The sequence below is a fragment of the Nannochloropsis gaditana genome (assembly GCF_000240725.1).
Source record: "Nannochloropsis gaditana CCMP526 unplaced genomic scaffold scaffold397, whole genome shotgun sequence".
NCBI classification, from domain to species: Eukaryota; class Eustigmatophyceae; order Eustigmatales; family Monodopsidaceae; genus Microchloropsis; species Microchloropsis gaditana.
The window spans coordinates 26,346-26,807 of NW_005803556.1; the positions used below are offsets into that span (position 1 = coordinate 26,346).

At 56.3% G+C, this 462-nt stretch overlaps 1 protein-coding gene across 1 annotated transcript in view; it reads left to right on the forward strand.

Annotated features, from left to right (window-relative positions):
* NGA_0414500 (tpr repeat protein) overlaps window positions 1–99 on the forward strand; it is a gene marked incomplete at its 3' end in the record, with an annotated part of 3,038 nt that extends 2,939 nt beyond the window's left edge. Inside the window, exon 5 of the mRNA XM_005854748.1 lies at window positions 66–99. Coding sequence (XP_005854810.1) covers window positions 66–99 — 34 coding nt within the window. The remainder of the gene's footprint in view (window positions 1–65) is intronic.
* Between the last annotated feature and the right edge of the window lie 363 nt (window positions 100–462).

The window sequence follows — 462 nt, forward strand, 5'->3', positions numbered from 1 at the left end:
GCGGGTACGGTCAAGGTTGGATGATTGAGTATCAATGGGAGGCATATATGTTGTTATAGAGACAGCCAAGAACAACGGATGGTCTCAACTTCTACATAAGCCACTACACATGCCGCTCGGAAAGACTTACAAAGGCTTTTTGCCCCGTTGATCACCACGTGTTGCTCGCACCCCTTTGCCCGCTTGACAACCCTGTTTCATGTGCCACAGGTACCCGTGTTGAGCCGCAAGAGGTATGGCAGACGGGGGATGGACAACGGTTACTGCCAAACCCAAAAAGAAACCTGCGACGGGAGGGGCGAGGCCTGCGGGTGTCACCCAACCGTGGCAGACCCGGTCCACTGCGTCCTCGGCATCGACATACACGGGAGGAGGCGCCGCGTCTTCGGCCAAAAAATGTACGTGGGAGCGTGCTCGGACTTGGGAGGTGGAGAGGCTGGTTTTGAGCCTCGACGGGTTTAG